The following is a 26,535-nucleotide window of genomic DNA, read 5'->3' as shown; positions in this document are numbered from 1 at the left end:
TGTTTAAAAAAATGTAAACAAAAAAAATTTAACTTCTTATATAAAAATAAAAAGACAGGAAATAACAATATTTGATATGTAATGGGAGATATATCATACTTTTATATATCCAGTGTTGCAATTAAATATATTTTGATAATACCATTTGTTTAAAAAAAAAAAAAATAATTACAACTTCTTATATAAAAATAAAAAGACAGCAAGTAACAGTATTTGATATGTAATGGGAGATAACTCATACTTTTATTTTCAATAAAAAAAAATATGAGGAACAAATAAGCTGTGTCCTCAATCAAAAATTCAATGTGTACATACAAATTCACTTGAAGACAAAAACTTCTTCATTGACATAACATCTCAAATATAAGTGTAAAATCAAAACTAAAAAATCACAACCTGGTGTTTAAACAAATTATAACAAATCCTTACACTTTCTATAAACAAATTGTCAAAAACATATATTTTTCTTTTTTCAGAAATTTAATTATTAATTCCAACGACCTTGATATTCTTTTCAAATATATCTACTTTACAAATCTCTGCTGTACATATTCCTGCCAACTTTTTTAAAATCTCAATGAGGAATTATTAGCACAAGAGGATCTGATGCTCCTCTTTTATGATAAGTGTTTTAATCTACTACTAAATAATGTTCAAAGAGTCTGTATGTGCTAAAATACACATTTAACCCATTTGAATGCCTGTTTTTGAAGTAGATATAGGAAGATGTTGTGTTGGTGCCAATAAGACAACTCTCCATCCAAATAACAATTTTTAAAAAAGTAAACCATTATAGGTCAATGTACAGCCTTCAACAAGGAGCGTTTACTTTATGAAATAAAGAATTTCAAAATTCAGATCCATACCCATCATGGGGGATATTCCCATAAATTTGGACCATTAATAGGTATGGCTCTACAGAGGTTATTATGATTCCCTTTGATTATCTGAGTATAACACTTGATTGTTGTATAAAAACAATACTTAGCCTGAGAAGCAAATATTTTTTGGTTTAGCCTAATATTCAGGTTTAATCATACAAAATTTTCATCAGTGTTTGTACAAATAAGAAATGAGTCCATTAGTCTTGGTTGAATCAGCTGATGATAGTCGACAGGGCTTATGTTGGTTGATTTATACTGGGAATTTATCTTCCTTAATGCTGCCTGTAGGAAAAGAAACAGACAAGATTTAGCCAAGAAATGATACACTCAGGTAAAATTAAAAGGTCAGGTGGTTCTGCCATTGTACTATTAATTGGAACAGGATAGGCTTTATAATATACTTGTGGCACACATACATTTTGGCGAAGTTCATGTTTCTCAGTCTTTAATTTTCTATGTTGTGTATAGTATACAAATGTTTATCTTTTGATCATTTTCAGTTTTTTTGCTATGTCATTGTTATTTTTTTTCCCACTTATTAGTTTGAATGTCCCTTTGGTAAAATGTCTGTCTCGTAAAAGTTGTCTCATAAAGATCATTAAAATAAAAATCTATTCAAGTTCATTGTTTAATTAAATAATAAGCACAAAACATTGATTTGAATGATGATAACATAATTTGGTATCTTTTGTCTGTCTCGTAAAATCTGTCTCCTAAAGATCTTTAAGGCACAACACTTGGTTACCCCAATGTTAAAAGGTAAATTTTGTTGGCTGGATTCAAAATCTTAGAATTGGTGACAAATTGTTGAGTGAATCTTATAGTTTTATGTATGTAGATATCTATATATTTGAGATCTATGTACGATGTTCTTTACAATTGTATAAAATCAATGGCAGGACTTACTAAAATTTGTAACTATTGATTCACCCAAATAAATTCCAAACAAGAAATTTAAATTTTGGGTTTTAAATGATTTTTGTAGTTGTGAAACAAGAATGTGTCCCAAGTACATGGATTCCCAAGTACACCGATGCCCCACTCGCACTATCATTTTCTATGTTCAGAAGACTGTAAAGTTGGGGTAAAACCTCTAATTTGGCATTAAAATTAGAAAGATCATATCATAGGGAACATGTGTACTAAGTTTCATGTCGATTGGACTTTAACTTCATTAAAAACTACCTTGACTAAAAACTTTAACCCGAAGCAGACGAACAGACGGATAAACGGACAAAAGAACGAATGAACAAACGGATGTACAGACCAGAAAACATAATGCCCTCTACTATTGTAAGTGGGGCATAAAAATTACTTACTAGACAAGCCACCAGGACAGCTTCACTATTATTCCTCTCTTTAGCATATCTACACAGCTGTACAAGTCTGGGTATACCTGCAAAATAATTAAACACTTAATCAAGTAATTGTGATATACAGTACATGAACATAAAAGACAACTCAGTGTGGAAATCTTATTTGCCATGAGGGGCAAATCATTTTGAATCAGCGGGATTGCAGTTGATTTGAGATGACTACACTCTGAATATTGACCTTTCAATAAACATTCTATTAAATATGCAGAGAGGACCTTTTATAAAATCTGACTTGAATTTTACATGTAAGAGCGCTTACAAGGCATTTTTCTTGACAAAAGGACAGACCCACAAATGCAGGGATGGATGGACAGCTATTATTTCTATGTTCCCCTCAAAAATTTAAGGATTACTGTAACCATCTATCAATGGCATTCATTGTCACCAGATGAAGAGATTTTTGAAGGAATTTTTCTTTTGTTTGTACTGTACATCATTAAATATATATAATAGAATAGCAAGAAATCAAGTGTTGAATAAACAGCTGTGCCATGAGCGCATGATACACCCAAAGACTTGTGTGGAAGTTTTATGCAATAATCATAAATAGTTTCTGAGAAAGTTTTAAGCAATAACCATATATTGTTTTTGAGACACGGCGGGACATGTATAAAAACCTCCCCTGTTTAACAAAATACTCAATAACTCCAAAATAAAGTTTTGAATCATCACCAAAAAGTATACAGATCTTTAGATTAATATAACAAAGAAGTGTGTAAAATTTTAAGCAATCATCATAAATTGTTTTTGAGATACGGAGATACGGCACAACATGTAAAAAAAACCTCCCCCTTTTTTTACAAAATACTCAATAACTCAAAAATGAAATTTTGAATCATCCCCAAAAAGTATACAGATCTTAAGATTAATATAACAAAGACATGTCTTAAGTTTTAAGCAATAATCATAAATCGTTTTTGAGATATGGTGCGACATGTAAAAAGAACCCTCCCCTTTTAACAAAATACTCAATAACTCAAAAATAAAATTTTGAATCATCACCAAAAAGTATACAGATATTAAGATTAATATAACTAAGAAGTGTTTAAAGTTTTAAGCCAAAGTCAAGAATCGTTTTTGAGATACGGTGTGACATGTGAAAACCAGACCAAAACTTGTTTATAATAAAAAGCTAGTATCTAGAAGGAAATTTTGTCAAATTGTATCTCCTGTTTTTGTGTATATTAATTATAAATGGAATAAGTTTTTTATCTGGTTAACTTTACATACAGTGTTCAGTTAATTTTTTAAAAATATTTATTAGTCATAAACCATCTTGGATTTTTACCCAACTTGGATAGAAGCTTCTTACAATCAAAGGATAATAATTTAATAATTTGTCCCCCATTTTTGTTGCACATGCAACTAACAGCAAAAGAAGATGAGACACTGGGTTTCTAAGACCCTTTTTGATTTTTTTTTCATATCTGGGACACTTTGCTTTTTTATAACAAATATTTCAATAATTTTGTAAAATTAATTCACAACTTCTAAATAAAATTGAGAATGGAAAATGCACACAAAGTGATTCTATTCAAATTCATTCAAAAACCTGCAAAAGAAAATTAAAGAAATTTAAATTCAGATTTTTTCTCATGTTTGTCAAAGATATACATCTTTCCACCATTTTAAAACAAACATATTTAATATTTATATCTCTTAAATTACAAACCTTCAGATGTACAAATAATTTTCCCAATTTCTTCTTCTCTACACATCCTTGTCAGAGCAATAGCAGCTTTTTGTTGTACCCGTTCACAAGCTGATATCTCTGAAGCTGATTTGTATTCAGCAGGACAAATACTTAATAGTTCTAAACACAAACTAATTCCATTATTGTTTATTATACAAGGTCTACACAGGTCTACTGCTACCATATTAGCTAATACTGTTACAACCTACAAACACAAACTAATTCCATTATTGTTTATTATACAAGGTCTACACATGTCTACTGCTACCATGTTAGCTAATACTGTTACAACCTACAAACACAAACTAATACCATTATTGTTTATTATACAAGGTCTACACATGTCTACTGCTACCATGTTAGCTAATACTGTTACAACCTACAAACACAAACTAATACCATTATTGTTTATTATACAGGGTCTACACATGTCTACTGCTACCATGTTAGCTAATACTGTTACAACCTACAAACACAAACTAATACCATTATTGTTTATTATACAGGGTCTACACATGTCTACTGCTACCATGTTAGCTAATACTGTTACAACCTACAAACACAAACTAATACCATTATTGTTTATTATACAGGGTCTACACATGTCTACTGCTACCATGTTAGCTAATACTGTTACAACCTACAAACACAAACTAATACCATTATTGTTTATTATACAGGGTCTACACATGTCTACTGCTACCATGTTAGCTAATACTGTTACAACCTGCAAACATAAGGTGATGTTATAACTGGACCATCTATTTTTAGTATAGCAGTATTTGAATTGGATTGGGCAACAGACATAGCCTATGTAAGCCCTCCATACCTGCCAACTGTCTCTATTTGTGGGGGATTTCCCCCATGGAGGCTTCCAAATTGAAATTTTAAAGAGTAATTATGTCCACAATTTTAACAAAACAATTAATTTTACAATGAATTGAGGCTTATTAAAGTATGAAGAAGCCAAAAAAACAACATTACACAGTATTTGAAGGCCCCCTTGAAGGTTTTTAGGAGTGTGGCAGCCATCTTGCATGCAAAACCCACATGGGCATTTTGAAAACCTGGCAGGTATGGCACTCTCCATGAGCATCTAATATGCATAGGACAGAAAAGGGAATAAATGGGATGGTGTGTTGGTGTCTGCAAACATGTTAAAGCTCATACCTGTTTTTCATGTATTGTTTTGTACAAAAACTCAGCCAAAAGTTTCTTGCTTGACATTTTTCATGTTGTGGCCTTTTACAGCTTGCTATGTCGTATTAATTTTGTGCCGTGTTGAATGTCATAATGTGACCTACACTTGCTACCTTCTATACCATTTGGTTTCTGATGGAAAGTTGTCTAATTGGCAATCATATCACAGCTTCTAATTTTTTCCATATATAGGACCTATTTTAAATTGATGAAGATCTTCCATTATCTTTGAAATCTTTGTAATTACTAGTCATACCAACATCAACCAACCGAGCAAAAGAAAAATGTGATACAAAAATTGAATTGATCAGTTTATTCGTTTGTGGATTGAGTAAATAGTGTATTTTCATGCATCCTTGGTTCAAGAATTTTGACAAGAATTTTGCATACTAGCCTAGAAGATTTTTTGGCAGTACTTACATATCCTGGTTCACCCATAAAATTAATAAAAAACTAGAGGCTCCAAAGAGCCTGTGTCGCTCACCTTGGTCTATGTGAATATTAAACAAAGGAAGCAGATGGATTCATGACAAAATTGTGTTTTGGTGATGGTGATGTGTTTGTAAATCTTACTTTACTAGTCTTGCTGCTTACATTTATCTCTATCTATAATGAACTTGGCCCAGTAGTTTCAGTGGAAAATGTTAATAAAAATTTACAAATTTTATGAAAATTGTTAAAAATTGACTATAAAGGACAATAACTCCTTAGGGGGTCAATTGACAATTTCGGTCATGTTGACTTATTTGTAAATCTTACTTTGCTGAACATAATTGCTGTTTACAGTTTATCTCTATCTATAATAAAATTTAAGATAATAACCAAAAACAGCAAAATTTCCTTAAAATTACCAATTCAGGGGCAGCAACCCAACAATGGGTTGTCAGATTCATCTGAAAATTATAGGGCAGATAGATCTTGATCTGATTAATAATTTTACCCCGTGTTGGATTTGCTCTAAATGCTTTGGTTTTTGAGTTATAAGCCAAAAACTGCATTTTACCCCTATGTTCTATTTTTAGCTGTGGCGGCCATCTTGATTTGATAGTCGGGTCACCGGACACATTTTTAAAACAAGATACCCCAAAGATGATGATTGCCAAGTCTGGATTAATTTGGCCCAGTAGTTTCAGAGGAGAAGATTTTTGTAAAAGATAACTAAGATTTACGAAAAATGGTTAAAAATTGACTATAAAGGGCAATAACTCCTAAACGGGTCAACTGACCATTTCGGTCATGTTGACTTATTTGTAAATCCTACTTTACTAAACATTATTGCTGTTTACAGTTTATCTCTATCTATAATAATATTCAAGATAATAACCAAAAACTGCAAAATTTCCACAAAATTACCAATTCAGGGGCAGCAACCCAACAACAGGTTGACCGATTCATCTGAAAATTTCAGGGCAGATAGATCTTGACCTGATAAACATTTTTACCCCATGTCAGATTTCCTCTAAATGCTTTGGTTTTTGAGTTATAAGCCAAAAACTGCATTTTACCCCTATGTTCTATTTTTTGCCGTGGCGGCCATCTTGGTTGGATGACCGGGTCACGCCACACATTTTTTAAACTAGATACCCCAATGATGATTGTGGCCAAGTTTGGTTCAATTTGGCCCAGTAGTTTCAGAGGAGAAGATTTTTGTAAAAGATAACTAAGATTTACGAAAAATGGTTAAAAATTGACTATAAAGGGCAATTACTCCTAAACGGGTCAACTGACCATTTTGGTCCTGTTGATTTATTTGTAAATCCTACTTTACTAAACATTATTGCTGTCTACAGTTTATCTCTATCTATAATAATATTCAAGATAATAACCAAAAACTGCAAAATTTCCACAAAATTACCAATTCAGGGGCAGCAACCCAACAACGGGTTGACCGATTCATCTGAAAATTTCAGGGCAGATAGATCTTGACCTGATAAACATTTTTACCCCATGTCAGATTTCCTCTAAATGCTTTGGTTTTTGAGTTATAAGCCAAAAACTGCATTTTACCCCTATGTTCTATTTTTAGCCGTGGCGGCCATCTTGGTTGGTTGACCGGGTCACGCCACACATTTTTTAAACTAGATACCCCAATGATGATTGTGGCCAAGTTTGGTTCAATTTGGCCCAGTAGTTTCAGAGGAGAAGATTTTTGTAAAAGTTAACGACGACGGACGCCGGACGCAAAGTGATGGGAAAAGCTCACTTGGCCCTTCGGGCCAGGTGAGCTAAAAAAGTACCTACAGAATAATTATGAATCCAATGAATTTAAAAACTAGAGGCTCTAAAGAGCCTGTGTCTCTCACCTTGGTATATGTGAATTTAACAAAGGAAGCAGACAGTTCATGACAAAATTGTGTTTAGGTGATTGTGATGTGTTTGTACATCTTACTTTACTGAACGTTCTTGCTGCTTACATTTATCTCTATCTATAATGAACTTGTCCGTGTAGTTTCAGTGGAAAATGTTAGTAAATATTTACAAATTTAATGAAAATTGTTAAAAATTGATTATAAAGGACAATAACTTCTTATGGGGTCAATTGACCATTTTGGTCATTTTGACTTATTTTTGAGTCTTGAATTGCTGTACATTATTGCTGTTTACAGTTTATCTCTAGCTATAATAATATTCAAGATAATAACTCAACACAGCAAAGGAGTAGGTTCGGTTCGGTAAGGGCCATATTTGGCCCCAATTTTAAAGTTCAAAGTTACAAGACAATAAATGTTTTAAGTTGCCTTTAAGACATGCTAGAAAGTTAAACAGAACTGTTTTTGTCAAAGGTTAATTCTAACACGTTGATTTTTACATCCAAAAATGGTCAAGATAAGGGATTTTGATGAAATTTGACAAAATCAGCTAGATTTCAAACAAATAAAGGACCAGGAAACATAGAGCGCAGGCGTCGACAAGCTCAAGATTCAAATAAGACATGTGAAATGTCTTCACAAACATTATTTTAAAAGATCTTTGTTGTCGACGTATGCGCTCTATGTTTCTTGTACAATAATTTATGGGAATTTACCCATTTTCATTGATTTTTTTCGTGAAAAATCAATATGAGTTCAACTTGTGACGTCATAATGAAACACAGAAACGCAAAATTTTCAACAAAATGGTTTATATCCTAGCTAGTCAATGTATTAGCTATAATTTATCGTGAAATTGGTCGATAAATCTGAATTTGAAATTAACGCAGAAAAAGGGGGCCATTTTAGTACCTTATCGAATATACCTCCTTTCCTTAAAATTACCAATTTAGGGGCAGCAACCTAACAACAAGTTGTCCGATTCATCTGAAAATTTCAGGGCAGATAGATCTTGACCAGATAAACCATTTTACCCATTGTCAGATTTGCTCTAAATGCTTCGGTTTTTGAGTTATAAGCCAAAAACTGCATTTTACCCCAATGTTCTATTTTTAGCCGTTGCGGCCATCTTGGTTGGTTTATCAGGTCACAAAACACAATTTTTAAACCAGATAGTCTAATAATAATTCTGGCTATGTTTGGTAAAATTTGGCCCAGTAGTTTCAAAGGAGAAGATTTTTGTAAAAGTAAACTAAGATTTACGAAAAAATGGTTAAAAATTGACTATAAAGGGCAATAACTCCTAAAGGGGTCAACTGACCATTTTGGTCATGTTGACTTATTTGTAAATCTTACTTTGCTGAACATTATTGCTGTTTACAGTTTATCTCCATCTATAATAATATTCAAGATAATAACCAAAAACAGTAAAATTTCCTTAAAATTACCAATTTAGGGGCAGCAACCCAACAATGGGTTGTCTGATTCAACTGAAAATTTCAGGGCAGATAGATCTTGACCTGATAAACAATTAAACCCTAGTCAGATTTGCTCTAAATGCTTTGGTTTTTGAGTTATAAGCCAAAAACTGCATTTTACCCCTATGTTCTATTTTTAGCCATGGCGGCCATGTTTTTTGATGAAATGGAAATAAAACACAAACTTTATTCTAGATACCCTAGGAATCAATCAGATGAAGTTTGGTTTGAATTGGTTCAGTAGTTTCAGAGGAGAAGATTTTTGTAAAAGTTAACAACGCCGGACGCAAAGTGATGGGAAAAGCTCACTTGGCCCTTCGGGCCTGGTGAGCTAAAAAATGATTTTAAAAAGTAACATAAAACCTTCAATGCAATGCAATGAAAAAAAATTAACATTTTCAAATGACTGACTAAATAATTTGCAAAAATTGAACTAGAATAAAATCCACCATAACAATTCATTTAAATCCCAATATTTACTTGTGTACTGATTCAATATGTATATGACAATCAATTATGTTGCTAAATACAGCCTAACATGAACACTTTACCTGATCTTTGGCAAAGACAGAATTGGCAATAGGTGTACTGCATGCTTTGATTAGTATTCTTGGGGCTTCATACTGTGCTAAAATCTCACAACCAAGACTGTCCATAAATGTTATGTTAGCAATGGCTGCAGAAGACAACAAGAATATTTCATAGGATTCTGTTGTACTGGCTAAACCTACAATCAGAATAGACTCTGAAAATATATGCCTCAAAATCAACCATTCAAGTCAATCATAAGCAAATATTTAAAAAAAGAAGGTAAATGAAAATAATATGTGATAAATTTAGTGCATTCATAGCACTTTTCTGGATTAAATTTCATCCTACACTCCATCCAAATCATTAAATTTAGCCAAGAGTGTGTAAAAACATGAATACAAGATGTGCTGCATGACAAAATAGGACATATAGGCCAAAAAGATTAACTTTAAAAAAAATATTAGAATTTGAGTAAATCAGTTTTATATAAAGCAGACAAAATTGTTCCAAGAAAACTACAGGATAGATCATGAATAATGATTTATAAATTTAAATAACTTCTTCTCACCAAGAAATTTCTCAATTCAAACCTTATATTGCTCAGACTAAATGCTGCATAAGTTGGATTTTGCTTAAATAAAAACAGAAAAAAACCAGAAAGACTGTTTATGACCATTACCTAATAAGGACCTGAGTAAATCTTCCATATTGTCTACTAGGTCTGACATCTGTTGGTAATTCTCCAAACAAGGGGAGGTAATCTGTGCTATGACCCCAGCCACTTCACCTCGTACTTTCTCTCCGACCGTTGTATCACATAAAATCTCAATTAAAGTTTCTACTCCTCCCTCCTGAAATTAAATTGGAAATCATTTATGTTCAACTTAAAACTCTTAGACAAAAATTAATAAGTGAGAAATCATTTTGTCAGAAGTTCTTTTTTTAAATATTAAGGTATAATTTTGCACTAACAAGAACAAATTCAGAAAAATATATCTACCTGAAACATTTTGGAAAGCTAACTAGTAGTGATATACCATAAGTATGTTAATTTTTTGGAATCAATATTTTTCATTTTGAAAAATTGCCTGATTAATCATTATATTAATAGGTTCAGTGGTTTGATATTGTAAACTGTAGCAAAATACTGAAGGTTACCTTCAAATTAGTTTTTAGTGGAATTTACACAAAAACTAAAATTTCTGTCTATAATTGTTTGGAATGTGTTTTATCATCAGTTCAAATTGTCTCACAGATTACTTACTTTATTCTTCAGATTCTTGGAAGAAATATATAATACACCACTGCAACAAGTGTGTTGCGATATTTCTCCACTTGAGACAGAGGCTTTCAGAGCTTTTTAAATAATTAAACTTTAACAGTTGAGAGTGGAGAAATATCGTAATTTCATTGATTTGCAGAATGTTGTGTTTTTTATAGCTGATCTCATCAGGCATGTTGCCATTTTTATGACCTCTCATTAGGAAATTCAGAAGAAAACCATGAAAATTTAATGTCATAATCAAATTTCGATCAATAATTTGCCAAGAGCAGATAATTCATCAGTGAGGAGAAATATTTTTTCACAGCCCTAAAAAAATGTAAAAATAGAACAAAAATTGACAAATATCTTACCTTTTCAATTTCGAATAAACTTTCAGCCACACATGAGATGGTTGCTAATGCTCTCAAAGCTTGACAATGAGCAAACTCTAATGACTCTGTCCGACAGATTTCCAATAGCGCTCGTACTCCACCTTCCTACAAGTTAAGGGGGAAAAAATCATTATACAATATAGGAGAAATAAGTCAGTTTTTCATCTTGTACTAATAAACACACTTCTTCTTTTATTATTTTTATATCTTTTTAGAAAAAGAAAAATAGAAAACTAAATAAACCTTTTGTTCTTTACACCAAAATGAATATCGGATAATTTGTTTATTGACAATTTTCTTCCTATGCAAAAAAGGCTTGCATATTGACTTGACCATTTTTTTTTAAGAGTAATCTATTGGACAAGGGGAGATAATCAGAGTCTGAATATGTCATGATCCATATAGAGTCAAATTCCAAGCGTATGAATTGTACTGACATATAATTTGTGTGTATTAAAATCTTTGAGAAGAATGGTTCTATTCTGAACCTCATTATGTTTGTTACAATTTCAATACAGTAAAACTTGACTAAACCGAACCCTTTGGGAACTTGAGATTTTATTCGGTTTTGGCAGGTATTCGGTTTCATAAGGTTCACAATGCATAAAATGTGATATCATTGGTCTTCAAAACAAGTTGGGATTAGACAGGTTACCGGTTTATTCAGGGCTTGGTTTAATCAGGTTTCACTGTATTACCTATTAATGATACATTTGATGACTTTACCTTAGATTTACAGGAGTTATTTCTCTGTCAAGACTTTTTCTTTTCTTTTGTGTGAAAGTTGATAAAATAACCTTAGAACAGACTTTATTTTACAAGAAAATAAGTCATTAATAGTTTTTGTTTTAATTAACTAATAATCTTGACATTTTGTCTATTTTTGAAGAGTATATGGTGACCTCTCGATATTCTTTTGCTTTTTTGTATTGTTTTTGATTGCTGTCTCATTGATTTTTTCCCACATCTTTCTGAATTTTCTTACTACTGAGGCATACCCTTGCAATAATATAACACATATGTTCTCCTTCCAGTCCCAAAGTGACGATTGTTCTCATAGCTGTGGCCAGGGTTGGCGGTTCATTAGCCTCGTCCAATGTGATAATTATTTTCTACAAAATAAAGTTATATACCGGATAAATTTTGAAAAAAGGTTGCAAGACTAAATTTTTAAAAAGATTATTTCAACTTCAACAGTCATTAAAATAAAAATGTTTAAATTGTTTTGCTAATTATATTTTATAAAACAGACAAATAATCATATACATTTAAGTAAACAAACACTTTCGTTTATTTAACAATGTCTTAAATTTTTAATTGCAGTATTTGAATTTCATATGTACTGGTATATAAACTCCTTGTTACCTGCGTAAGATGTCCCAGTGATAGATCAACCATTCTACTGAAAGCTTGTCCAAGGAATGTCAGCTGATTAACAACAGGTATCCGAGATGGATTTTCATCTGATTTTGCTGCAGTACTGAAATAAACACAAGTTTTTGTAGAAAGCTTTCATCAGTTTTATAAAAAAAACTTATTGAATATTCTATAACATGAGCACAGATTTTCAATTATTATTTTACCTACTGTAAGAATATTTTTTGATAATTAAAGTTCTTTTTTTTTCATTTGTAGGAAAAAAATACATTGCTTCATAGTCAAATCAGCTGTTGATGAACAGTACAAATTTTTATAGGTAGTAAAAGATTCTTTCTAGTGTTTTATGCTTTGTTTCAACAAATGGATACTTTGAGATTCTTTTTATGCAGGTTTGGTTAAAATTATGTGATAACTGAGAACTATATATTTTTCAAAAGACTTCTATATGAATGGGGAAGATTTTTGACATTTCTGCTGCATGTTTGTACCATAAATCCCATATTGACACCTCTCCCTCCCCAACCTCATTGGTAAACCACCTGTAACAGAAAATTACCTTTCAACCAACTGGGCAAGCTTGGCACATTCTCCCATTACAACTTCTTGTTGCTAAAAAAACCATAAAGACAAATAAAATTAATAAATAAACAGAAAAGAGGGTAATATGTTAATGATTTTTTTTACATAAATAAGGTCATTAAGTTTTCTCGTTTGAATGGTCTTATCAGGGCCTTTTATAGATGACTATGCAGTATGGGATTTGCTCATTGTTCAGGAACCTATAGTTGTGAATGTCTGTGTCATTTTGGTCATTTGTGGATAGTTGTCTCATTGGCAATAATACCGCATCTTCTTTTTTATAATGAGACAATGGTAGATTGACCGAGAACACCAATAGACTTCTAAAAGAGCAAGAAATGGTTTCATAAATATGAATAGATACTGTCAATTCGTTTATTTCATTTTCGTGGGTATCAATATTCATGAATTGCTGAATTTTGAGTGGATAATTGATTTCATATATAATTTTGCCAATCTCTGAATAAAAAGCCTATTGAAACAAGAATGTGTCCCAAGTACACAGATGCCCCACTCGCACCATCATTTTCTTTGTTCAGTGGAATGTGAAATTGGGGTCAAAAATTTAATTTGGAATTAAAATTTGAAAGATCATATCATAGGAAACATGTGTACTAAGTTTCAAGTTGATTAGACTTCAACTTCTTCAAAAACTACCTTGACTAAAAACTTTAACCTGACGGACGCACAGACGGAATGAACGAACGGAGGCACAGACCAGAAAACATAATGCCCCTCTACTATTGTAGGTGGGGCATCAAAAATATTTTATTCATGGAACATTTTAATTTGTGGTTTATCTGTACCCATAAAACACATGAAAATTGGTTCCAAGGAATAATAATTATTTCAAAGTAGGCGACAGTTCATTTTTACAGATACGTTTTATCCACATTTGTCCTTCAGCTGGTTTTTATGTGGTATGCATTTGGAATTTTTGTAATTTTGTTGGTTAATCTTAAAAGATTATACATGTATCTGAAGAAAGTTGCAATAAATACATGAAATAAATCACTTACAAAAATAATTAAGATGTCTTTTACAATTTGTTAAAATTAAATTACCAAGACTCTCTTTTAAACTGTGAATAAGTTATATTTTTCTAACTGTAACAAGTTAACAGAACATGCATGAATTTTAAATTCACAATCAAACATTTAACTTCTAAAAGTATGGAAGACCACTTGAGCCAATTAAAGCGTCAGTAATAGTTTGTTTAAGAATTTTACATAATATTCTTGGTTAAATTAGCTGATTTAAGAATGCTTTCATTACCTCTAAAATATATGTTGGTGCATTTGGCATGGTTTCATTACATTCATGGATGAGTGATCGTATGTGACATGTGACTTGTATCGTGTAAGGGTAGACATTTTTCCACTTCTCACTGTTTACACTTCTGAAAAGACAAACAACTATTGATATATTGACCAGTTATACTATAAGAATTTAATTTTGGATGTAACACGTCTTCTGATTGGCTGACGTTATTTTGTTATCAGCCCATAGACATAATTTAGTCATGTGACCGTGACGTCATCAACGTATTTTCGTGGTTTTCTATAGTTTAAAATGGAATTTAGAATTAAATTATAAGAATTGACTGTAATATTTTTTTTGTCTTTTCGAAATGACATAAAAAAAAAAAGTGGTGTACTGATAAATTACCCGCTACGCACGTTATTAAGTGTGCACCAAATTTGTTATGTTATTTCTTCATAGACAGAAAAAATATTACAGTCATTCCTTAAAGAATATTCTTGTTTCCTTTATAAAAAGTTAAAAACAGGTGCAAAGAAAAAATGATTATATTTACTTGTCAGACTATATGTGTGTTTTTCTGGTCACTTTCTACATAAATGAATCATTCAATCTGAATGTATTATAGACAGTTTAAAAATAAACTTCAAATTTTATATTTCCAAAGAATGGATCAATATATCTAACATCACTCTTTAATCACATTTCATAATTGCGACATAATCAAATTTTTTTTACAGAAAAAAGTTGGAATCTATTCCTTACAGTCAATTTGTGATCTGTAAGTATTAAATAACATTTGGTTTTCATATTCAAAGAATATCCAATAATTTGTTCAATGATTCCTATTTCTACTAATGCAGTAACATTGAAAAATGGTTTGATTTAGAATTATTTGAGTAATCTAATGGTCAAGGGGAGATAATTAAAATTTAAAAATAGTTTGTAACATGTTGTTATGATCAATACAGAGACATTTTAGTTATTGCGTTTATTTTGATCTAAGGTAAAATAAATAAATTAAGAATTCAAAATTGATACTTTAAGCTGGAAAGTATTAGTTAAGGATCAAAATAAGCTGAACATATTGATAGGTCATGGAGCTCCTTTTGAGATATTGATTTATAAAATATGGTGGGAAAACGTTGACTCAGAAATTTTACCTTATATTTGCATTGGTATTATTTGGGTCTCAAATCAAAAGAAAGAAAATCAGGAATCTGCTGAAATTTTGTCAAATGATCTTTTAAGAGCTATTAAGTCTTAAAAGATGAATAGGTGTTATGGGGCAAAATATTTTACCTTGTATCGTATGGAAATCACCAAAGAGTCCGAAAATTTGGCATTTATTCCAAAACCTCATCCAAGTACATTCTTAAAATGAGAAATTAACTTACTTGTATAACTTAGAGAATTCACCACTGATTAAATGAGATTCATTACGTATTGTATTAATTGCACCTGAAACAAAAAAATATAACTAATATCATACATGTCATAAAAAATAATAAACATTCTTTTTCTATAATTTTTTTAAGGTAAAATTTCCATTACATGACTACCTTAATCAACAATTTTGCACATAAAAATACTGTTAGATTTAATAAAAACTAGTTTTATCCAACCACATTTTGTGTCTGTACCATCTTGGACTATCCGAACAATATATTTGTTAGTAAGTATTTTTCTATTTCAAGGAATCAGTGTTGGTTTGGTCTCTTGTACTGTCTATTTTTTGGGCTAATTCTTGTTTAATCTTCTCAATTTTAATCTATGGGATTCCTGTTGAATCATCTTTAGTTTATGTAATATTTGTGTTGTGAGCAAACTATTTTAAAAATTTCTTTTCGGTCAGACTGTCGCCTTAAAATATCAAGCATTTTAAATCATAAAAATATATTTGGATATGGACAATGATGGAGAGATATGTTTATTAAAAATCATTAAGACAGCAACACAAAAAAAATATTTAACCAAAAATAAGCAGATGTTAACCATGAATATAGGTTAAACTACTTAACCAGAAAAAAATTATATTTTAATTCTTTACTATGTATTTTATTTTTACTACCACTGGGTTGATGGCACCTCTGCTGGTGGACTGATAGTCCCAGAGGGTATCACCAGTTAAGCAGCCAGTACTTTCATACTCGCAGGGAAACTCAGATTTTGTTATTAAAAATTTGCTGTTAAAACATTTTGGAAATTATTTTAAACTAAGGAATATATCAAAGCTCTGATTCCTTGCCCATTTTTGTCCTTTTTAGTTTATAGCTCTTCATATTTTTAATAAGCTTTGGATTTTCAAATATTTTGGACTAGAGCATCACTGAAGAGACATTGTATGTAGAAATGCGCATCTGGTGCAGAAAATTACCAACGTTTATGTTATTTACTATTCTCTCACTAAGTTTACCATGTTTACTTGAATGAAATAAAATTATATTTATTAAATGAAATTTGATTTATAACCAAAATAAATATCATTGGCAAAGGAGTGAATATTGGGATTAATTGTGACTTAATAATTAATACTACTACAATTTAAAATCAATATAAAAATTCTCAAGGGTCAACAATATGTAGGAGTTGTATAATCACACAGTACATGTATATTTTGTGATGGTTATTATGTAAATCAACACTTTATCCTTATCCTCTTACAAACATACTTCTGCAACAATCTATTGTGTAAATGAACACTTTATCCTAATCCATATATGAACCAACCCATAGATTACATATGAATCAGAAGCTTCTATTATTAAATACAAAAAAAAATGTTTATATCATTAATATGATAATCTATTTCAATCAATACTGTTCATCATGTTCATGCGATTAACAATTTTCATTTATTGAGTTGGTTTTTTTTGCTCCGTGTTGAGGTCTCACTATGACTTTGAGATGAAGATTAGCAATCACATAAAGAAAATTGCTGTTCCTTTGCTTTTTACCGACCGTGCGAGGGCTGAAAAGCCAGTCAAGGTCGTTAAACACTTCCATATATTTGCTTTTTGTATGTTTTTTTGTGTTCCATTTTCTGATTTTGTGTCATGGAAGGATACCCTATATGTATATATCCTAGCTTTGTTTTTTTCTATCATACTATACTGACAATGAATCGATCAGTGCACAAATTTAACAATAATCCACTTAAATATAAACTAAGGGGAATCTGATGGAGATGGCAAAATTTTGGTGGCCTCTATCTAACTTATCATACATGTATTTTTTTAACATATTTTTTTAAAATGTTAACAGATGCTAGCTATCACATGTTGACATATATCTGTTTCATTCTTCACAGATACTATGGAAATCAAATGTTCAAATCATCAAAACCTCAATCCTGTTCTCTTTCTTCAAATTTGACACCAGAAAATTAGACTTGATAAGTATGGGATCGAAAACACTTCCAATAACAGGAAGCTGAACGACATACCGATAACTTGATAAGAGTGTGTGAAAACATTCAAAGATATTTGAAAAAGGGTAATAAATTTATTCTTAATACAATATACTTTTATATGACAACATACTTCTTATAGCTGCTGAGTTGATAGCATATTTATCCATATGTTTGAGTATAGATTTGCCCTGTAAGACTGACATACACTCCATCTCTACAGCCCCTTGTATGTCTAATAGCCATTGGTCCACAGGGTCTATTATTAAAGAGTGTCTCATAGTGTTTGGTGCTGGACTGAAATGTAAATACTTTAGAATAAAGTAAACATTTAGATTTTAATTAACGTTTTCATGTTAAATATATCATGCAAAATTCCAAAACATTTGAACAATAATGATGACTAAAAACTTAACCCCATACCATCCAACCCGAACCATGTTAAGCCCTTGGTAACACTTTACATTATACATGCAGAGGCAGATCCAGCCATTTATAAAAGGTGGATTTCTGAATCCAGGATAAAGGGGGTCCAACTGTATGTCCCCATTCAAATGCATTGCTCCCCCCAAAAAAGAGGGATTCCAATCCCCAACCTCCACTCTGGATCCGCCACTGTCATGCTAATGGATCACTGTGTCTCTCTTCTGCAAGTTTCATCACAGACAACATCTGACTATAAGGCAGATTAGGAATATATAAAATACATTGTACATTCTAAACACACTGTGGTTGGTCTTGTGTTCTGCCCTATTGAACCAGGTCAAACGTTAACCAAAGACTTCAAAATTAGTACTTGCTGATTCTCCACTAGGCATGCAAGGCACTCATTTTTAAGGAGTAAGGTCAAATCCTCTGGTCGCCTCAGAGTCAGAATGTATAAAGTGACATGTCTTCCTACAAACTGTGACCTTCTCAAATAACAAGTTTAAAATTTGGCTCTGTGTATCCGTTTAGTACAAAGTAGGTTTCATTTTCATATCATCATATTCTCCTCACACTTAATTTTCCATAAAACAGTCATCTCTTTATATAGATTAGACCGTTGGTTTTCCCGTTTGAATGGTTTTACACTAGTAATTTTGGGGCCCTTTATAGCTTGTTGTTCGGTGTGAGCCAAGGCTCCGTGTTGAAGGCCGTACTTTAACCTATAATGGTTTAATTTTTAAATTGTTATTTGGATGGAGAGTTGTCTCATTGGCACTCACACCACATCTTCCTATATCTATCTCAATTACATATTATATGTCATGCATGTACCATAAAATTCTGACAGTATATAAAAATATATATGTCATGAACATGTATGTTTACCTTTTACTCTGTTTATACTTGCTGTGTCGAAGCATTATTCACACCATTTTAAAAGTTTGTTGTCATGGTTGTCACTGAAAAAGATATACGAAACATTTAAATTTAACATAATTAAGACATTGAAGACATTTCAGGGTGCATGTATTTTTCATATATTATAAAGGATTAATAAAGGGCATTGTTTAAATTATAATGAATTCTTCTGTGTAAATTCAGTATGGTTAAAATTCAACCAAATAAATTGATTGGTGTTTAATGCCTCTTTCAGTACTATCAACTATTTCATGACTGTCAGTTTAAATTGGTGAAAGAAGCCAGATTGACTCTGGAGAGAAGTTTAACCACTACATTATATATGAGTTTGAATACCCCTAAGAAGATGCTCTACTAAGCTTGATGAATTGATGAACATGTACATTTCTATGGTGCTTTAAGCCAATGATTTGTATAGCATGTGTAGTAAGACTCCAAATCTGTGCTTACAGGGTAAGCATTTATAATAAAAAGTCTATATATATTACATACATGTATATGTATTAATTTTATCATAAACTTTTAGCAAATATGGCTGTATTTACACCCAAATTTCACTCTGAGTACAGACAAACCTGTGCACTAGGAAAATGTTTGGAGAATGTCTGGACCTAGATACATGTATTTAAAATTAAAATGCATTTTGAGTTTAAGAATATTAAAAAACTTCCCAGGATTTTGCTTTTAATTTTTTACATTTCTGCAGAAGGTGCTAAAACAAACTAGTTAAAGAGAAGTTTAAGAACATCCCCTCATTTTATTAATGTTGCGAGTTGAATTGATTTAAATAAACAAAAGTGCAAGACATGTACATGTAGATGGACCCCTGTAAACAATATGTGATTTAAACTGTACACGTACAAATGTAAAACCATTGATAACTGAGTTGACTGTATCAAATGAAATTTGTGTGTTAGTTTATTTTCCTAAGTTCTGCAAACGGGAAAAGTATCATATATGCAATGTATACATGTATATGCATAGCTTAATCCAAGTGTGTTTTTAATTAGGTCTTTCCACTTTTTTGTGGAAAGACCGATAATTAGGTCTTTCCACTTTTCCTTGTGTCCACTACTCCTTCGCAACCGTAAAAGATTACGACAAATTTATTTTATAAAATTGCTCGTTATATCCTTCGCATGATTTGTCCTATTTTGACCGAATCAATATGAATGCTCCATATGAGAGTTATTTCCCCTTATGCATTTGATATAAGTGATATGCATTTCTGTCTTGCAAATCATAAGTGATGGAGACCTAAGATCTTTTGATTTGAGGTCCTTGGTCCAAAAAAATGAAAATTCAAGGTCATATTCGAATTTATGAATTTGGCTTATTTTCACTTATTTCCAAAAACTGTTTAAGATATCAACAAATTATTTTTACTAAATTGTTAGTTGCGACATGTCGTAACACGTTAATTTTTATCGCAAGGGTACGTTGAACGTAAAAGGGAGTTTTCTCCCCTTTTGTATTTAAATATGTGCGTATGGTGATATAACTCATTAACCAAATATAATTAAGACCTATAGTCTTTTGATTTGAGGTCCTTGGTTTGTGACCTTGAAATTGATCTCAAGGTCATAGCTTAATTTGATGTTCTAGATTTTGACCTTTGCTTTTACCTCATATGTATACATGATAAAGCCATGAGACTTTTGGCAATAGGTATCAAACCATTTAACCTTGAAATAACAACCAGAAGTGACCTAGAGTAAACCGGAAGTAGCATATTTTTGTACTTTATTAATATAAAAGTATATAGAACCAGATATTTTTGGAATCAGTGTCAAATAAATATTCAAATATTATAGGAAGTTACATTTTTCAAACTGGAAGGAACAAATGATCTCCCTTATTTAAAAAATATTGTATAGAAACCATATATTTTTGGAATCAGCTTACAATAAGCTATCATTTGACAATTGAAATGACATTTTAAACTTAATTTTACAACTTTCATATTAAAATACATTGACTGTTTTTGGTGGAAAGACCTTCAATTGTTCTCTGAACAATTGGTTTTTAATTATTTTTTTTTTTCTTCTGCCTAATTTTGTTCTTGCTATAAATATTTGTTTTGCAATATGTCGCTTAGATATTTGGTATACGATATCGAACAGTTTATGCACTTTTGAAATTGACCCTGCGTAACCGAAAACTATTCTTTGTAGGAGTTATCTCCCTAAACACTGTTTTCCTTGTGTCCACTTCTCTTTCGCAACCGTAAAAGATTACAACAAATTTATTTTACAAAATTGCTCGTTATATATATCCCTCGCATGATTTGTCCTATTTTGACCGAAGCGATATGAATGCTCCATATGAGTTATTTCCCCTTATGCATTTGATATAAGTGATATGCATTTCTTTCTTGTGAACCATAAGTGATAGAGACCTAGGATCTTTTGATTTAAGGTCCTTGGTCCAAAAAGAATGAAAATTAGGTCAAGGTCAAAGTCATATTCTAATTTTTGAATTTGTCTTTTTCCACTCATTTCCAGAAACCACATAAGATATCGACAAATTATTTTTTCTAAATTGTTAGTTGCGACATGTCGTAACATATTGATTGCAATGGTACGTTGAACGTAAATGTGAGTTTTCTCCCCTCTTGTATTTAAAAATATGCGTATGGTGATATAACTGATTTACCAAATAGAATTAAGACCTATGGTCTTTTGATTTGAGGTCCTTGGTTTATGACCTTGAAATTGATCTCAAGGTCATAGCTTAATTTGATGTTCTAGATTTGGACCTTTGGTTTTACCTCACATGTATACATGATAAAGCCATGAGACTTTTGGCAAAAGGTATTAAACCATTCAACCTTGAAAAAAACAACCGGAAGTGACCTTGTTTAAACCCGGAGTAGCTAATTTTGGTACTTTATTAAAATAAAAGTATATATAGAACCAGATATTTTTGGAATTAGTTTCAAGCAAATATTTAAATATAATCAAAAGTAACATTTTTCAAACCGGAAGTTACAAATCATCTCCCTTATTTAAAACAAAAGTATAGAAACCATATATTTTTGGAATCAGCGTATCATTTAACGATTGAAATCAAATTTAAACTTAATTTTACAACTTTCATATTAAAACACATTGTTTTTGGTGGAAAGACATATGAAAGACCTTCAATTGTTCTCTGCATGAACAAATGGTTTTTAATTCTTCTTCTTCTTCTTCCTGGCTAAGGACTGGATTCTTTAAAAGAATATTATACATGTATATATAAATCCACTAGACGGAGAATGAGACATTTCTGTCATCTTTATAGATTTACCTTGATTCAAATGGATTTCAAATTGAACTGGCCAATTGCATGAATTTTCATATTCAGAAAAGCACTTACAAAAGTTCAAGTACTATTTTTGTGATTTTTGCTTGCTGTTTAATATGTAGAAGTTTGCCATAGTTTTACTTTAGGTGTAACCCTGAGAAACAGGAAATTAAAAATTGAATCATTGTATTCTAATTAATATTATTTCATTTTAGATCATCTTTTCAACATGTACAACCTTTTAGACAGTTCCATATGTTCATGAATGATCTATCATCCACATGTACATGTACATGTACTTTCAAAAAAATGTTCAAAAGTTTGTCTATTGATTGAAGAAATAGAGCCGATAAAATTTATACATAATGTTATATTTAAAATGAAATTTTGCTCTCAGCCGAGGTCTGCTTTAATGAGACTCATTTTGACAAAAATCGTGTACCAACTCGCTGGGCAATCTACTTTTAAGGGATCATATACTTTATTTAATTTTCATCAATTGAATCCGCTGCTTAAATTGTTTAAAACATGTTGACATAGGTAATTAAATCTTTGTTAATAAAACATGATCATTGACAGTCTAAATTGTCATCTGGATTTTAAAACCCTTTGAAGACAAACTTTGAAAAATTATAGTTGCCTAAATCGGTGAGTGAAATAATGATTTTTATTTTAATCTGCTTGAATTGGGTTTTTATATTCACATAATGTGTTTGGGCCAATGGCCGATTTAGGGCTGTTAGCACCCTATACTTTATAGTAGAAGCATCCATGTATTTGTATTTTTTTTGTTTTTTGCCATTTCAGCATACATGGCATATATATATTCAATTATAGTTTTCGATTTATGTCATGTATGTGTTTGAATAATTATATTGCGAAAATGCAAATGGAAATGGGGATACGTCGTCAGAGAGACAGCAACTCGACCAAAGCGCAGACAACAGCCGAGGGCCATCATGGGTAATGCAGCTTAAAACTCCCTTGCCAAGAGGCATGCTTCAGCTGGCCCCTAAACAAAATGTATGCTAGTTAAATGATAATGGATCTCGTACTAAACTCTGAAATATACACAAGAAACTAAAATTAAAAATCATACAAGACCAAGGTTGGGCGGTAAATACCACCCCCGGTATTTACCAGTGGTATTTACCGGTATTTACCGCCCCGGACAATACTCCCCAAGTGGTCAATACTGGCAAATACTGGTCAATTGAAATTTTCATGGTTGTTTCTACTATTGATTGAAGTAAAATCTTGATCAAAAGACAAATATATTGTGTCAGCTTATAAAATTAATGAATTTGATATGTTTTATTCATTTATAACACTTATTCTTACTGATTTAAAATTTAGTTTTTATGAATTATGATATTGCATACTTAAGAATTTACAAATTTTATATTTTATTTCAACATGTTTCAATCAATATATTTTTATTCAAAATGTATGATTTTACAGGTAATTAAAATTAAAGGTAAATAAAACTACAGGTAAATGAATTTACATGGGTCTTTTTACCTATCAACTGGCATTGCTAAGTGTGAAAATTTAAATACTAAAACAACAGCCTCCAATAAAAGTTGACAGTACATGGGTTGAAAGTAATAAAATTGATATATGAAGACTCCCTTGAACAATAAATTATTTCCTGTCTATAGCTATTTAACTGTGAGATTAAAACCTTCTTCATGCTGCATGGGAATGGAAATTTAAAGCAGGGACAAAAAGTTTTTATCTTTTGTATATTATGTACACATTTATCAATGTAGATCCCTTTTTGAATTTACTATAGAATTAGAAATGAAAGCATTAAAAATGATTTGAACACTTTCTTTATAAATTAATTATTAATTGTAATTATAATTAATTGACCAAGTAAATAGTGTTTTTTTATAGTAATGACCACTCAAAATTCCAATCGACCAGTATTTGCCGGTATTTCCCAGTATTTGCCAGTATTTCCCGGTAAATACCGGTATTTACCACTGGCATGGTCAATACTAGTATTGACCACTTTTTTGCCAACCTTGTACAAGACTAAAAAAGGCGAGAGGCTCCTGACTTGGGACTGGTGCATTTTGGCGGCAGGGTTAAACATGTTTTTTTTTTATCTCAACCCTCCCCCTTTGTATCTTTAGTCTCTATTTTAGAGAAATGTCATTTAGGGTAATTTAATTAATATAGTACTCTTCTTGTACGCACACATGGCATTAAAATCTTTATTTTTTGTAAGATGATACAAATGTTTCCTCGTTCTTGAAGAAAATTATGCTTCCTCCTAATGAAAACTTTTTGTACCCGAAATCTCGATTTCTTACGCAACAACGAGCACATTTCTTAAATATGTCCTAATTCAATTGAAAAATTAGAATATACTCACTCATCCTCGTGTATTAATCCCCAAAATATGTCTACAATTTACAAAATTTGATCCGATTTTCTTCACGTTTCACTGGTTTCCACATAAACAAATGGTATTACGGTAAAGTGAAGATTTTAGGTAAAATGGTTTACGTTAACTTTTAATGTTTATAAATGAAAAAAATACTTAAAATGTTACATTTTCTGCATGGTACGTGGTTTTAAAATTCTTCCAAATGCATTCAAATTATGTGAAACATGAGTGTGACATAACTTACAATCATAAAACATATTTCCACAAGTTTGGATATGTGATACAATAACGGATTGTCCCTTCAGAGTACCGTATGAAGACTGACAAGATACACCATATATATTTTAAAACAACAACGCATCGTGAAGAACAAAAGTGCACATATTTAAAATATCATAATTCATAGAAACATGGGTAAATACTATAAAAGAATTAAAACTGGGTTATTGTATATCAAATTGCCATGTATATAATTGTATAAATGTATGTTGTGATACACATGTCACTATAGTAAATAATTACTTACTTACTTATTATTTTGTTCTGAAAGAATTACAGGATCTTGAACCGTATCGGGTCCGTTCGCTCCCAAAACCCATTCCCACCCTATACATTCTACCCTTCACAAGGCTATTTTTATTCAAATACCAGTTACATTAGATGTTTATTTAGATGTGTATACAGTATGTCTCTGGTATTATTTTGTCTTTCTATCTATATAGATAGTGAGTTTTCTGTTGTCCTTCATATCTGATTTGTTATCATTTACTGAAATTGACCCGTTTCTGGACAATGTTTTGAAATTTAGCTACGCACTAAGAGGGTTAATAGCAAAGCTTCAATTTTGATATTTGCTCTCTTACAGTTTTAGTTATCTCTTCTTTCGTCAATCAGCAACGGAAAAATATCATCACGCTGATGCTGTGTCATCATTAGGTAAGGAATAACTCTTCAATGCATCCAAATCCAAACCTGCATCTTCTAACACGTGAAATCTATAATATTGACTATTATTATAAAAGGGGTTCTCCTTTACGAATTTAGATTTTTTTTATTGTCAAGGTTTTTGCTACATTTCATTAAAAGTTCACCCAAAGTGAGAGACATAATATGCCAAAAAGTATTAATATAAACATGGAACTCCAAGGAATATATTGAAATTCAATAACGGGTCGGAAGTTTATAAACATATCAAAAACAAAAATGTATCCATAGTACACGGATGCCCCACTCGCACTATCATTTTCCATGTTCAGTGGACCCTGCAATTGGGATCAAAACTTTAATTTGGAATTAAAATTAGAAAGATCATATCATAGGGAACATGTGTACTAAGTTTCAAGTTGATGTGACTTCAACTTCATCAAAAACTACCTTGACCAAAAACTTTAACATGAAGCGGGACGAACGGACGGACAAATGAACGGACGAACGAACCCGCAGACTAGAAAACATAATGCCCCTCTACTATCGTAGACAAACGGTCATTATAAATGCGTTCTTCGGTTACTTGTCATGATACTGGTTTATGATTTATAACATTGCTTTGAAAATTTTGTACATGAGTATTAGCTGCAATTTAGTAGAATTATGGTTCTTAACTGTATTAAAAAGTTTTCTATTCGAATTGTGTATGAATACTGTAAATATAGGAACAATATGATTTTGAGTGACGGAGGGAGTACCAACACTATCATGATATAAACAGAGTATCGTTCAACATACGAAAGTATGACTGTTTCTCTAC

At 31.3% G+C, this 26,535-nt stretch overlaps 1 protein-coding gene across 1 annotated transcript; it reads right to left on the bottom strand.

The window, feature by feature from the left end:
- Window positions 1–213: 213 nt before the first annotated feature.
- LOC134686792 (protein inscuteable homolog) lies at window positions 214–24,957 on the bottom strand. Its single transcript, XM_063546564.1, has 14 exons — window positions 24,774–24,957; window positions 19,070–19,143; window positions 17,889–18,052; window positions 15,744–15,807; window positions 14,362–14,485; window positions 13,064–13,116; window positions 12,493–12,607; window positions 12,126–12,239; window positions 11,107–11,232; window positions 10,151–10,322; window positions 9,492–9,667; window positions 3,933–4,158; window positions 2,204–2,280; window positions 214–1,166 (listed from the first exon to the last, which is right to left on the bottom strand). The coding sequence occupies exons 2-14, from the start codon at window positions 19,102–19,104 to the stop codon at window positions 1,035–1,037; spliced, it is 1,578 nt and encodes a 525-aa protein (XP_063402634.1). The 5' UTR covers window positions 19,105–19,143; window positions 24,774–24,957; the 3' UTR covers window positions 214–1,034.
- Window positions 24,958–26,535: the final 1,578 nt, after the last annotated feature.

The sequence above is a fragment of the Mytilus trossulus genome, chromosome 10, assembly GCF_036588685.1.
Source record: "Mytilus trossulus isolate FHL-02 chromosome 10, PNRI_Mtr1.1.1.hap1, whole genome shotgun sequence".
Classification (NCBI taxonomy): domain Eukaryota; kingdom Metazoa; phylum Mollusca; class Bivalvia; order Mytilida; family Mytilidae; genus Mytilus; species Mytilus trossulus.
This window is presented reverse-complemented; position numbering and strand designations above follow the sequence as displayed.